Source organism: Neltuma alba, unplaced genomic scaffold (assembly GCF_004799145.2).
Source record: "Neltuma alba isolate B1F8T4 unplaced genomic scaffold, ASM479914v2 tig00010875_pilon, whole genome shotgun sequence".
Classification (NCBI taxonomy): domain Eukaryota; kingdom Viridiplantae; phylum Streptophyta; class Magnoliopsida; order Fabales; family Fabaceae; genus Neltuma; species Neltuma alba.
This window is the reverse complement of record NW_021635666.1, coordinates 716,362-728,594: the sequence shown is the minus strand read 5'-3', so window position 1 is coordinate 728,594 and position 12,233 is coordinate 716,362. Positions and strand designations below refer to the sequence as shown.

At 36.3% G+C, this 12,233-nt stretch overlaps 1 protein-coding gene across 2 annotated transcripts; it reads left to right on the top strand.

The window, feature by feature from the left end:
• Positions 1-1,264: 1,264 nt before the first annotated feature.
• Positions 1,265-11,951, top strand: LOC114759652 (SNF2 domain-containing protein CLASSY 2-like). Of its 2 annotated transcripts, XR_003741937.1 has the most exons (8): positions 1,265-1,398; positions 2,644-2,743; positions 2,973-3,223; positions 3,963-5,489; positions 5,685-5,831; positions 6,714-8,642; positions 9,910-9,984; positions 11,530-11,951. XR_003741937.1 is itself a non-coding variant. In XM_028948862.1 (7 exons), the coding sequence occupies exons 2-6, from the start codon at positions 2,692-2,694 to the stop codon at positions 8,634-8,636; spliced, it is 3,900 nt and encodes a 1,299-aa protein (XP_028804695.1). In that variant the 5' UTR covers positions 1,265-1,398; positions 2,644-2,691; the 3' UTR covers positions 8,637-8,642; positions 11,530-11,951. The 2 variants fall into 2 exon arrangements, 1 of the variants encoding a protein (XP_028804695.1); XM_028948862.1 differs by lacking the exon at positions 9,910-9,984.
• The last annotated feature ends 282 nt before the right edge of the window (positions 11,952-12,233 follow it).

The window sequence follows — 12,233 nt, the reverse complement described above, 5'->3', positions numbered from 1 at the left end:
TATTAATTACTTATTTTAATGCCCATTATATTTATTATTTCATTTCTCAAACGATTATCTTTCTCTTTCATAATTCTCTTTATTATAATTATTTTTTATTTTATTTTTATACTCTCTTCCTCCCAATAAATAAGGGTATTTTAAAGAATAAATTTTTAATTTTTACCTATTTATTATCTTTAATTAATTTTTCGATCTACGTTACTTATAAAAAAGGATGGGGGAGTAGTTAACAATTAAACAAAAGTTGTGAATAATTTGTACCCAAAGTTAAGTAGTTAATATATACATATAAATATATTATTTTGTACTATTTTGACAATAAAAAAATTGTCACTTAATGGTCTTCTTCAGTTTGAAGATGCTGTGGTGGGATGGGAATCAAATCTGTCTTTTATCACTTTGGAAAACAAACCCCTTTCACGGATAATGAGAGGGATTTTGACTTTTTTTAATAGGGGGGGAGGGGCATTGTGTCTTTTGATTTAAATTTCAAAATACCATTTTGTTATTGGTTTCTTGGTAGGGATTTGTTGATACCATCTTTGGATTTAGGATTTAGGTGAGGTTTTTACTGGTCATTTTCCGCTCAAGAAAAAGCAAACAAATAGAAGAAGCCAATGATAAAAAAAGGGCACAAACTAAGACACGGGCAGAAAGTTAAAGTGCAGATCTTCATTGATATCTTAATTAATTGGTCTGGCCTAAAATTCCATATTTATATATATATTTTTTAATTCCCCCTCTCTTTCTCCCGCTTTATGACTTTATTTGGGGGAATCATAATTTCGTTTATATTTCCAGCATGACAATTAAGGGCATTAATTAGGTTAAGTGGAGGCAGGAAGAAGAATCAGGTGGTGCGTAACAGCATAAGTAGGGCAAAGAAAAGAAGGGGATAGGATCGGGAAATATGATTCTATGCTACGTGGCATCATCTAGTTTGCTCCATGTGATCGAACGGATATCGTGCAACTTTTCAGCATTCTCCCGGCTCTCGACACACCAGGGGATCTTCATGCCCTCCTTGTTTTTTGACCTCATCACGCCTTTCTTTTGTTCCGCCTTTTTCCGAGTTCACTTTCTCTCCCTCTTCGCTCAGCCAACTCCCTCAGTCCCTCACTCACTCACTCACATCATTTTCAAGTACATTTTTGGCATCATGTGATCCCTCTCCTCTGTTTAATGATCCTTTTTTTTGGGTCCTCTTTCAAGTTTTCTCTTATTGGCTTAGAGGATCCAACCTCACCTCACGTGCTAGGCCCTGAGCTAGTTGCTTTGAGGAAAAATCGACTTACTTCAGTTTCTGCAAAATCGGAATGTCTTCAAGTTTCCGTTGCCGATCATTTGATTGATCGATGAGTTTCTGAGTTTACATACTTCTCTGCGTCCGAAGAGGTAAAGAAACCAAAATGAATAGGCTTTTGACTCTTAACTGGAAATTTATCTGTAAAAGCTATTATTTTGCATGCAAGGCTTTGCTATTTATGTGTAAGAGTATGTGAATATGACATATTATGTTCTAGGGAATATATATATATATATCTGAAGTTCTGGATACTGTAGAGTAATATTGCCCCTGCTAAAGAGTAAGAAAAGTGAACGCTGAGTCGTTAATGTACCCGCCATTTGTTTTACATTGATTTCTCTTGCTTTTTCTTTCTTATATTTGGACTGGACTGAATAAGAATGAGCAATCATGGATTATAAAAACCACTTGAGCGTAGCTCGTGTAGATGGAAGCATGGGGTTTTTTGTTTAAACGTTGTTGCAAGTCGGTTCAATTGTCATTGGTTCCGCCACACAACACATGGAAAATAATGTAATGAAAAATTTGATTTTGATGATGTAAAATAATCTCGAGCCTCTAATAAAAAAATCAAATAAATTAAGAATAATGAAAAGGAGATAGAATAGAAACGGTTGAGTAATGATTAAAGGGGCCCAATAGATGATGGAAGAAGGATTATGAATGTCACTTAGAAAACATGAATTAGCAAATGAGGATAAGAATAGGATCGCTAGTTTGATCCTCTGCTTCACGTGTCTACAAGATTTGGGTGTTAGCTAAAGGATTGCAAGTTTGATCCTTGTTTATGTCATTTGAAGTGGGGTGGAACAAGAATTACTGCATGCAAAGCACAAAAATTCAATACTTTTATTATTGCCACTTAAGAGTAGGTGGGATAAGAATTGGTAGAATGAGATTCTCTTCTCTTCTATTCTTTTCTTTTCTTTTTCCTTTTTTTGGGCCATGTGAATAAGAATTAGTGCAGTTGAAGGATAGCAAGTTTGGTCCTTCTTGTATACACACTCAATGTTGAGTGGATAAGATTTAATAGATATACCCTTTGAGGCTAGTTCACACGGCTGGGGGGGGGGGGAATTGGTTTTGGTGGAATAACGTTCAATTCTCTTGTGTAATAAAAGAAGCAATGCCCAATTTTAAGGGGAAAAAATATGAGGTGAAGCATTCTTTCTGATGCACATAAAAATAATAATATTTGTGACACTGATTTATATCTTTCGTATGTAAAGATTTTGCCTGATCATTTTGCAAACTTGGATGATGCCTTCCACTTCAATGGATGTTTATCTCCGTTTCATTTATATTCCTAATTTGTTGCATTCAAGTTACTGCAGAAGTTCACTGGAAGACATCACCAAGTCAAATAGCTATTAAACTCAACAATGCGCAAAAAGAGGCGTTTACATCAATTGAAGCATCCATTTGATTCTTATCGTAAGCCTTTTCTTTTTCTTTACTTCTATCAATTACTATGCATTCCTTGAATCAAAGCACTGTTTTTACATGCCTTAAAGAGAATTAAACCTTCTGGAGGTGTAATTAAGGAGAAAGGGCATTTTCATTGGTAGGACAGACATGATAGACTTGAACTTTTGCAATGTGATTACCATATACTCACATTTGTCAGCAGAGATTCTTAAGATACTTTTATATTTCTATACAGCATTTGAGGCAATTCTCCATGGGTCATGGCAAGCTTTGAGGTGCATAGCAATTGAAGGGGGAACAATGGTCTTACATTTTAAAGATAATAACCATGTTGTTAGGGAGAAAGCTCCCATTTCAGACATTCGGATAAGGTCTAGGAAAGCAACTGTATCGGATTGCTCCTGCTTTTTAAGACCTGGAATTGACATATGTGTACTTTCTTCCTTTCAACATGCTAATGGCTCAGATCAAAATAATCTTAATGCTGTAAGTGACCATTTAAGTTGGATTTTTTCCTTGAAGTGCACAGACCGAGAAGCACAATTTTGCAATCATTTTTTGTTATATTATTATATAAAATAGCAGATTGTATCACCATCTTATTGCTTCATAGTCTGGGAGTCTCTTTGAGTCATTGAGCATGATTTGTGGATAAATTCTCCATGCTGCATAGAAGTTCTATGTGTTCCCCGATTTTTCATAATGCTTTTTAATTACTTGATAGAAGCACACACTGGAAAGCACTTTGCTGCTGATTTCTCATTTCTTGAGATGATAGTTGTTAGAGACATTTATAAAAACCAATCATGGCATGGTTCTTCATGAACCATCAATTGGTCGAGAATTTGATCCTTGCTATATCTCTATTTTTTCTGATTAAGATTCAGTTTTGAATGGTGCATTTGTGTTTTGTTCGCACGACAAGCTTGAACCACTGTGGTTAGAGTCCCTTCGAGATTTCAATAAAAACATGTCATGAGCTCATTTAAATGTTTAAGCTGTTGGGTTAACTTGGTGTATGGTTCTACTTATATAGAATACATCTACATAGTAAACATTTAGTGGTCTTATAATATGGGAAAGTTTTATCTATAGTTGTGAGATTACTAGATCCTCAATACTGTTTTTCTCGTAATGTTGCATTGCTCCTGGCCCATGTTAAAGTCCTCATGAACATTCTGTCACTTAAATGTATGCTTTATCAGCAGAATTCTTCTCATTGTAGGTGTGGGCTGATGCTAAAATAAGTTCTATACAGAGGAAGCCACATGAACCTGGGTGCTCATGTCGGTATTATGTAAACATATATGTTAATCAAGGTTGTATTGGTTCTGAGGTAAGAACTCTGAGTAAGGAGATCAAAGAAGTGGGAATAGATCAAATTTCGATACTCCAAAGGCTTGAGCATAGTCCTTGTGAAGATCAACACTATCGGTGGGATTCATCTGAGGACTGGCATGCAGTACCACAAACTAGATTGCTTTCAGGGAAATTTTTATCTGATATTTCGTGGTTAATTGTCTCATCAGTTTTGAAGAAGGTTTCATTTTGTGTGAGATCGGCAGGTAACAAGATTGTATATCAAATCATAGGGGGTGATGATAATAGCTCCATACTGGATGTTGTAAATTTCAGAGTAGACAACAGCATGTTAGTACCCATCGTTTCCCAAGTTATTTCATCTGACACCGATAAGGTTGACAATAGAGATGATTCCCACAAAGATAAAGCATTTCCATCTTATAGTCCTGATGGTTTGCGTCGTTCCAAACGCCGGAATGTTCAACCCGAGCGCTACCTTGGCTGTGACGTGACTCATGTGTTGGATGTTGGTTTTGTCAGAACAAGGCCATACAAGATGGACACTCGAAAAGATGATACTGAGGATGATGAATTGTCAATGCCACTGTCATCCCTGATTGGTTTGCAAAAATGTTCTGGAGTGAAGCACGATGACAGTGGACTAAAGTTTGATAACATGAAATCCTACAACAAGCTTAAAGTGTATAAAAGGAGGCCTAAATCTAAGGAAGTGAATTCAGGTGATGCTGATAAGAATGAAAGTCAATCTCAACTTGCCATTGTTCCTGTTCCTCAAGAATGTGATCCTATTAACATTGAGCATTTTGATTCCAATGCCAAGGTCTCAAAACATCACACACAAAGAAATGTTGAATTTCCTAACAAATATTATCACCTGATGGGTAGTCCTGAACCAAAGACGAATGATATGGATTTGTTAACTTTTGAATCCCATAATCATCCCTCGAAGATTCCAGACCTTGAAGATCGTGTTGAAGAGCGTGGTGATATTGCTTCCCGATGTCATTATAATCATGGCACCCCTAAACTGAAGAGGAAGAATTCATTGGGTTTTGATGATAAGGATTTTGAAGGCAGGTGGGAAGGGATAAATTCCAATAAAGCTGCAGTTCAAGGGAGAAAATATTATTCAACAATTTCAAGCAGACAATCTGATGAAGAAAGAACTTATAAAGCTAGGTCCTTAAGTGCGGGTGCCTATAAGGAATTGATAGACTCATATTTAAAGAATATGAATGCAAAACCATCCAAAGCTGAGCCACCTATAACTGAGCAGTGGATGCAATTCAAGGAAACAAGTAACTTAGGACAAAAGAGCGAAACAAAGGCCCCCCAAATGGAGGACGAGGAAGAAACTGATGAACTGGATATGTTGTGGAGAGAAATGGAAGTTTCATTGGCATCAAGTTATGTTGAAGAAGACACGGAGGTATAGCCATTTACTCCCCCCCCCCCCTCCCTTTCCTCTCCCTTTTTTGGGGTGAGGGGAGGTGAGTTTGATTTTAATTTTTTGGTTTTCTGGTAACAAAGAGGCCTCAGCCCATTTCTATTATTATTTTGTTAGTCTACTTTTATTTTGTTCACGATCTTTTCTAAAGCTAATACAGTTCAGCTATCTTAGCAGGGTTCAAGCGCTGCAGTTTTTACTGAGACCATGGAAAAGCCTGATTCACTTTGTTGCCATGATTATAGAATGAATGAAGAAGTTGGAATTTACTGTCTCTTATGTGGCATTGTCAGTACTGAGATAAAAGATATTTTGCCACCCTTTGTAAGTTTTTGAAACTTTTGTTGAATTTGTGTATCAGTATGACTAGATATTTTTTAACACGGTTTTTCTTTTTAACTTTGCATCAAGATGGACACGACTTGCATTAGGAAGGTGTTTTCTAGTTGTAAAATCAATTATAGATTAAATATTGTGATCCCAAAAGGAACCTGTGGGGTTCCTTTATTCTGTTATCCGATGCTCTCCCCGTCAACACATGTAGTTGTTGATGTTAATTACTACCTCCAGTCTTAAATATAGGAGCTAATTGAAGATTTAATTTGATCATAAATATAAGACTCTAATCTACTTTGTCTCTCATATTTGTTCATTTTCCTCCAAAGTAGTCTTCATAGTGATTACACATGTTAAAAAGTTTCCATTCTAATAAGCATAATTAACAAGGATATGTTAGGGAGGATAACACCCATTTATTACAAATAATTAATTTAACTAATTTTTTTAATATTCGCAAATTAGTTATCTAGCTCTTCTATTAATCAAGGACTGGAGGTAGTATAATCTTGCATCATTGGTTAGACAATTTATGTTTGGTTAAGGTGCTAATTTGTCCGGGAAGTTTTTACTCAGGAGCATTGGGTATCCAGAAGTTTTTTTGGGAGCTAATTTGCCTTGGAAGTTGAAAATCATAGCAACATTGTTCTCTATCGTTAAAATGTTGACGGTTAACATCACTATTTTAACGGTCAAGTTAAGTTTTTTAACAGTAGGGGGCAATATTGCTATAATTTTGAACTTCGGGGGCAGATTTGCTCCTAAAAGAGTTTTCAGTACCATTGCTCCAAAGTGAAAACTTTCAAGACAAATTTGCACCTTAATCCATTTATGTTTGCTCAGTATCTGACAATTTGTCAAATATGTCAGTTGGAACGTTCGATGTGGCACTATGAGGAGAAGCAACACAGTGGAGAAGGTTCAGAACCAGAGCCAAAGGCTGACGAAAATGATGGTTTCCATCTTTTTTTTACTGATGCTTTGCCTGATCAACCTATAACTGGAGAAAATGATAATGTATGGGCATTAATTCCTGAACTCAGGTGGAAGTTGCACGTCCACCAAAAGAGAGCTTTTGAATTTCTTTGGAAAAATATAGCTGGGTCTATGGACCCCACACTTATGGAAGCAGCTTCCAAAAAAAGAGGTGGTTGCGTGATATCTCATTCTCCTGGTGCTGGAAAAACATTCCTTATTATTGCATTTCTTGTTAGCTACTTGAAGTTATTCCCAGGGAAGCGACCATTGGTTCTTGCTCCGAAGACAACACTTTACACATGGTATAAAGAATTTATTAAATGGAAAATTCCTATTCCAGTGTATCTAATTCATGGTCGTAGAACCTACCGAGCGTTCAAGCAGAATACTGTGGCCTTTAATGGTGGTCCTAAACCTACTGATGATGTCAAGCATATTTTGGATTGCCTGGAAAAGATCCAAAAGTGGCACACGCACCCAAGTGTTCTAGTCATGGGTTATACTTCATTTTTAACATTGATGCGAGAGGATTCAAAGTTTTCTCACAGAAAGTACATGGCTAAAGTATTAAGGGAAAGTCCTGGTATTCTTATATTGGACGAAGGGCACAATCCTAGAAGCACAAAATCAAGGTTGAGGAAAGTATTGATGAAAGTACAGACGGAATTGAGAATATTACTTTCAGGTACATTGTTCCAGAACAATTTCTGTGAATACTTCAACACTCTTTGCTTGGCTAGACCAAAGTTTGCTTTTGAAGTGTTGAAAAAACTGGACCCTAAATACAAGAGAAAAATGAAAGGAAGAGGAAAAGCACGCCATTTAATAGAGTCACGAGCTAGAAAATTCTTCTTGGATACTATTGCGAAAAAAGTTGACTCCAAAGATAAAAAAGAGCAAATGCAGGGTCTGAACATGTTGAGAAAGATGACCAGTGGTTTTATAGATGTTTATGAAAATGGGAATTCAGAGGATCTTCCTGGTTTACAAATCTATACATTGGTAATGAATACTACTGATATACAGCATGAGATATTGAGTAAACTCCAGAAGAAAATGTCTGCCTGCAGTGGATATCCTTTGGAGTTAGAGCTTTTGATAACCCTTGGATCGATACATCCTTGGTTAGTCAAAACAGCTGTATGTGCGGAGAAGTTTTTTTCTATAGATCAATTGATGGAGCTAGAGAAATGGAAGTATGATTTGAAAAAAGGATCAAAAGTGAAATTTGTTTTGAGCCTGGTCTATCGCGTGGTCAGGAATGAGAAGATTCTAATGTTTTGCCATAACATTGCACCTGTGAGGTTATTTGCTGAATTATTTGAGAAGTTCTTTGGATGGCATAGAGGTCGAGAAGTCTTAGTTCTGACTGGGGAGCTAGAGCTCTTTGAACGTGGAAGGATAATGGATAAGTTTGAGGATCCTAATGGAGCATCAAAGATACTTCTTGCTTCAATTTCATCTTGTGCTGAAGGCATTAGTTTGACAGCAGCCTCTCGGGTGATTTTGTTGGATTCGGAATGGAATCCATCCAAGACAAAACAGGCTGTTGCACGTGCTTTTCGTCCTGGTCAGCAAAAGATGGTGTATGTGTACCAACTTCTGGCAACAGGCACATTGGAGGAAGATAAGTATAAAAGAACCACCTGGAAAGAGTGGGTTTCCAGCATGATTTTTAGTGAAGAATTTGTGCAGGACCCTTCCCGATGGCGAAAAGAAAAGATTGAAGATGATATATTGCGAGAAATGGTTGCGGAAGACCGCTCCAATTCATTCCGTATGATTATGAAGAATGAAAAGGCGTCCACAAACTAATTCAAGGTACACTTTTTTCTTTCTTCTAATAATCACATGCCGTTCATTATCCATGTCACTTTGAGTTCCGTTGTATGTGTTTGCATGTCCACCCATTTCTTGAGTTTTCACATAAATGCATGACAAGATGTAGATGTTTGACCTGCTCGTAATTTTCCAAGCCTACATCTCTATATGAGCTGATTGATTACTTGAAGAATCATTTTCAGGTGGCCTTAATCACTTGCACAGTAATCTGAATATCAAGGACCACATCTTGAGATTTTATTCCTCGGGATGAGTGAGATAGGCATCTTAATCATGTAATTAAATTAAAAGGGATCTAACTTAGCTGGGAAAGAAATAAATAATTGCAGTGGATTTATGTAAATAGAGAAATTAATTTAGTTAGGTTATGCAGTTGATTATTTGACTATGGGATTAAGGAAAGGTTTTTTGTTATTTTTGGCCACGAGAGATTGAGGGAAGATTTAAAAATGGACAAATGTTGGTATTTTGAAGAAATAATATATGCTGATAGAAAGAATTATTACCACCTAATCAATATATTTTATACAACAAACCTTATCCCACTAGGTGGGACCAGCTACATGGATCGCACAATGCCATTGTATTCTATCAACAATCGAGTTTCTAGATAGGCTGGTAACCAAAAAATCTTGTTCAATTACCTCATTGAGTGTTCTTCTCGGCCTTCCTATTCCTCTTTTATAAAAAGACTCCAAACTGTTTGATTTACCCTCCTCAATGACACCTCGAATGGTCTTCTCTCCCTTAATGTACCCTTCTCAATATGTTTTATGAGTTGGAAAATTTATTTAGAAATGATAATTTTGTAGTTTCATTTTAGGAGAAAAGTTACTAGAAAAGACTGAGCCTAACCATTTAGGTAGAGCTTATTTTAAAATATATCAAAAATAGATATTTATTAGGCTCAAGTCTTGTAAATTATTAAATATTAATCTCATCTACTTTTTAGACAAATGATATTAAGAAAATGAGAATTGGACCTTTAGTCGAATACTCTTTCACTAACTCTCTAAGCCCAAGGCCAAGCCCTCTCTCAACTGTACAGTATTATTGTCATTCCCGGCACTTCGTTAATTTATCCCATGTTTTGAAAACCCAAACTAGGGTGCACGAAACATGAGCAGTAACATGGAGTTTCATGCTTCTTCCTCTTGCATGCAAGCCAAGATGAACTATATATCCTCACTCTCTTATAAACTTCTATCCAATTAATTTCTCCATTTGGTTCTGTTTACTATGGCGGAAAATCAAGCATATTGGGAAAATGAGTTATTTCAGATGAGAGAGGGTGAAGGAATTTCGGTTGCATTGCTGTGAGGTAAATTTCTGGATTAAGAAAATTTATGCATGAAAGATTAGGTGAAGAAGATAAAATTGTAATCTTGTCTATTTCAAATCCTTTTGTTTTCCTTCTTACTAATATTTGATAACGTCACAAAGGAAAACTTAATTTGACATTTTGAAGTCAATTGCCCCTCGTTTGGGGGGGGGGGGGGGGGAAGCATAAGCCCCTTGCTAGAGAGCCTGCTAGCAGCTAGTGGCTGGCCACCACTTGTGCTAGAGCCCTTCACGGGCCCCAGGGCTCCAGTGCCGGCCACCGGCAAGCAGGCTGTCAGCAGGAATTTTTTTTTTTTTTTTTTTTTTAAAGTGGTGAAGGTGGGATTTGATCCCACCATCACTTGGTAGTTTGTGCCAAAATTAAAGATGACCATTTGGCTACCGGTGTTTTGCAATCAATATAATGCAAAATAATATATTGCCAATCTTTATTGACTACATTTCATAAGCTATTGACAGCTTTCGTATGGCAAGTAACAAGGCTACTGGCCCCTAGTCAGTCACAGTTTTTGTATAGGTATTGACTACATTTTATCAGTTATTAACAATTTCGGTCTAGCAAATAACAATGCCACTTACTGTATGTGATTCACAAGTTTTATATGGGTATTGATTATATTTCATCAACTATTAACAACTCTCATTGAGAAAGTAACAAGGCCACAACTTTTGTATACTCCTGTTGAACATGATCAAACTAAGCATGTTGAAATTGATCAACATTTTATCAAATAGAAGTTGGAAAGTTGTGAATTTGTACTCCATAATTGGTAGATATTCTTACAAAGAGATTATCTAGCGAACATTTTTAGAAGTTAGTTTCCAAGTTTGGAATAGATAATATCTTCTCGCTGCACTCACTAGCTTGAGGGGGACTGTTAAATGATGTAGCTAAGAGCTTATAGCACAAATAACACCCCCACGCCTCCTCTCGTAGAGGAGATTATAGGTTTTATACTCCAAGTGGCCAAAAATAGCGGCGGGTTGGTGTGCGTGATGAGTATGTGGGTTCCTCCTGCCTCCCCTATAGGGGTGTGGGGGTTAAATTGCCCAAATTAAGGGGGAAAAAAAGTGTGTTAAATAATGTAATTAGTAGCTTAGTGCTTTTTGTAGTTGTCAGCTAGGGATTAAAAGTTGATTCTCTTGCATTTATTAATCTTGTTGAACCTCCTTGTACAAATACCCATGTAACCTCGACAATAAATCATCTGAAACATTTTTCCTCTCAATACTCTGTCATCAAGTAAAATTTAAGTAGGGACATGATAGGGTCAAGTGTCACATCAAGAATATGTACTGTTTGGTAGTCCTGTGATGATTTCAGGCTTTCAGTTTATTAGTGAGATTTGAATCCACATTCCTGTGAAAAATGAGAATATACATGGGTTGGTTCCTAGTTATCTCCGGTTTTCCATCCATCACTGGATCTCACCTAAAAATTTTTAATCTTGTGAATGATGTTCACGCAAAATGGATGGAACTGCTGCTTTGCTTTTATGACATGTTGCTTTTCTCGGTCTTACAGGACCATCCTAAGCGTGATAATATCAGCAGGAACTGCCGCAGAAGTTTCAAGCTTATTGCTTTACAAACCTCTCTAAGGAGAGTGACCGTTTTATCTACACAGTAAAGCAGCATTTGGGTATTTACATAAGAGGAAGAATTAAGCATCTATTAAGCTGAACATGTCTTTAGTTCTGCTTGAGATGGTTGGGTTGAAAATGTAACAATGGTGGACAGGTTCTGACTATTCAATTTAGTAACAAATAATTTTAAAAATCATTGTCTAGAGTCTAAAGCCTCTAATCTCTTGTTAAGATGATTCTTACTTTCTTTCTTTATATTCTGTAATAAATTAAGACCGACCAATGAGTCAAATATTAAGTCTTCGATACATTTTTTCCTTATCATGTCATGACTATTCGATATTTTTTTCAGTTATTAAGCCTATAAATTCACTCACACTTTGCTTTGTGGCTTTTATAGGCTCTTCTCCATTACTCGAGCAACTCTTTAAGTTTTGAAGTTGTTTGTGTGAGTAATTTTTTTTTTCCTATTATTATTTTACATTGTTTTGTGCAAAACTAAGTGATAGATTAATACAAGCCTAGTGATTTGGCTTATCTTCTTCTGAATCTGTCCATGCAGTGGCAAGTTTAATATTATTTATTAATACTGATATTTAATACTGATATTTCAAGAAAATAGATGCATCCATATACTATACAT